Raw genomic sequence first — 2,500 nt, 5'->3', positions numbered from 1 at the left:
TTATACAGGCACAGAAAAAATTGAAAGTCACGCACTTCCCTCATAGCCATATAGCTCAGTGTCCAACTTCACCTAACCGTTTTTTCCGTTAATGGAGTTTTTCACCAAGGCAAAAGCCGTTAAGCTCCGCAGCCACCTCGACAAGTACCTCGTGGCGGACCGGGACCTCGAGAAAGTCCACCAGAGCCGAAAAGGCGACACAAGAAGGGCCAAATGGATCGTTGAAGTCGTGAACGATGACGACATCAACGGCGGCGGCGGCAGCCACCGCGTCCGGCTGAAGAGCTGCCACGGGAGGTATCTTGCCGCTACGGAAACCCCTTTCCTCCTTGGGATGACCGGAAACAGGGTGGTCCAGGCAGAGTTTGACAACAGCCTCAGTTGGAAGTTCGAGTGGGAACCGGTTCGAGACGGTTTCCAGGTCAGGCTCCGGAGCTGGTGCGGGAAGTTTCTCAGAGGGAACGGTGCGACTCTTCCGTGGAGGAACACCGTCACTCACGACGACCCTGTTGCAGGAATTTCAAGTGTATGTTGAAACAGAATCTGTTATCTTATTACTTCACGACATTTGCACTCAAAACTCAAATCAGTACGATGTATTTATATATAGAACCATATTAAGTGTACATTAAAATAAATAAAAATTGCTTTTGGTAGGTAATTTTAGTGTATAAATAATGTTTTAATTTACATATATTATTATAAATATGGTGCCTAATTGGATCTGTTTCGGCACTAGTAGTAGTAGTTCAATTCGAGTAGTTCTTATCAATTTTGATCTTCCCTTAATAATTTATCTGTTACGTACACAGGGTTGGGTCCTATGGGATGTTGAGGCCGTGGAATTGCCGGAAGAAGAGGAAGATGATGAGGTGGATGAGTATGCTTCTTTGGCTTTCTCCGATGAGTTTTTCGCCCCTTCAGACCCGCCGTCGCCGATGTCCGTTTTCTCCCTCAAGTCTCCGCCAGTGAGGCAGGCCTCCAAGTTGGGTCAGGTGCGTACGTGTACTTTTTTTACGTGTTGATTTAATTGCTGTTTGATTTTTCCATTCTTCATTGATTGAATTTTGATTTTATTTCCCCTTTATTTGGTTTTTCCTTTCATGGAAAATTTTTATAAGTTGTGAGATTGTTTGGAAATTATGGGCTTTTGAAGTCCTTAACCAATTTGATTTGAAAATTCTAAAAGGATGATTTCATTGGGTACATGCATTATTTTCTCACGGCAAGTATTAATTATTGATGATTTTTGAAAAGGACAACTCTATAGACCAACATTTTTAACAGACAAAAAAAAAAAAAAGAAAATTAACTATAAAATTAACGCAGACCAACAATTTTCTAAATATATTTCAGAGTAGCAAGGTTTACGTATAAATTCATATGTGAAAATCCTTGTAGATGTAGTGTCAGCGTAGGAATAACTCTTTCATCTAAAAATGTGAATGTTTCACATCCGGGAATCATGATCATAGATAATCCTTTTCTTTAAATTTTGGCCCAACTCGTAAGACACAGTATAATCCATCTACCATAAGTTAACTTTCTCTTTTTACTATTTAGGTAAGATCGCCTCTAAACATTCTCTAACAATACAACTGTGTAAACTAACACTGCTTAGATACCGTTTTTTTTTTTTTTATTTCTTCCGAAGAACCACATCTTTCATTTAATTGATTGCGATATGGTTGGATTATTATGAAACAGTTATTATATATGTTGCTTCATGTCTTCACCAACCTTACTCCACTATAAAAAATGTGTCACCTCACAAGACAATTCACACATATACAACAACAACAACAACAAAGCCTTGTCCCACTAAGTGGGGTCGGCTACATGAATCAAACGACGCCATTGTGCTCTGTCATGTATCATGTCTACAGAGAGACCGTTTACATGTAGATCTCGTTTGACCACCTCATGGATGGTCTTCTTAGGTCTTCCTCTGCCTTTCGCCCTTTGTCCATCTTCCATCTCATCCACCCTCCTGACTGGATGTTCTATCGGTCTTCTTCTCACATGTCCAAACCACCTGAGACGCGATTCAACCATCTTTTCCACAATAGGTGCTACTCCAACTCTCTCCCTTATATCTTCATTCCTTATTTTATCCAATCGCGTATGACCACTCATCCATCTCAACATCTTCATCTCTGCCACACTCAGCTTATGTTCGTGCTCCCCTTTAGCCGCCCAACACTCCGTACCATACAGCATAGCCGGTCTTATAGCGGTGCGATAGAATTTACCTTTAAGTTTTAAAGGCACTTTTTTGTCGCATATAAAACCAGATGCACTCCGCCATTTTGACCAACCTGCTTGGATCCTATGATTTACATCATGTTCAATCTCTCCATTATCCTGTATGATGCACCCGAGATACTTAAAACTTTTAACTTTTCATAGGATGTTCTCTCCAATTTTCACCTCTATATTGGAATTTTTCCTTCTAAGACTGAACTTACATTCCATATATTCCATCTTGCTACGGCTTATG

The 2,500-nt window shown here is 40.4% G+C and overlaps 1 protein-coding gene across 1 annotated transcript in view; it reads left to right on the top strand.

The window, feature by feature from the left end:
- LOC107489118 (uncharacterized) overlaps positions 1-2,500 on the top strand; it is an 11,308-nt gene that overhangs the window by 5 nt on the left and 8,803 nt on the right. The window contains exons 1-2 of the mRNA XM_016109886.3: positions 1-526; positions 813-995. The exon at positions 1-526 is cut by the window's left edge and continues 5 nt beyond it. Coding sequence (XP_015965372.1) covers positions 92-526; positions 813-995 — 618 coding nt within the window. The 5' untranslated portion in view covers positions 1-91. The remainder of the gene's footprint in view (positions 527-812; positions 996-2,500) is intronic.

Source organism: Arachis duranensis, chromosome 5 (assembly GCF_000817695.3).
Source record: "Arachis duranensis cultivar V14167 chromosome 5, aradu.V14167.gnm2.J7QH, whole genome shotgun sequence".
NCBI lineage: Eukaryota > Viridiplantae > Streptophyta > Magnoliopsida > Fabales > Fabaceae > Arachis > Arachis duranensis.
The sequence above is the reverse complement of the archived record's forward strand: the minus strand, read 5'-3'. Positions and strand labels throughout refer to the sequence as shown.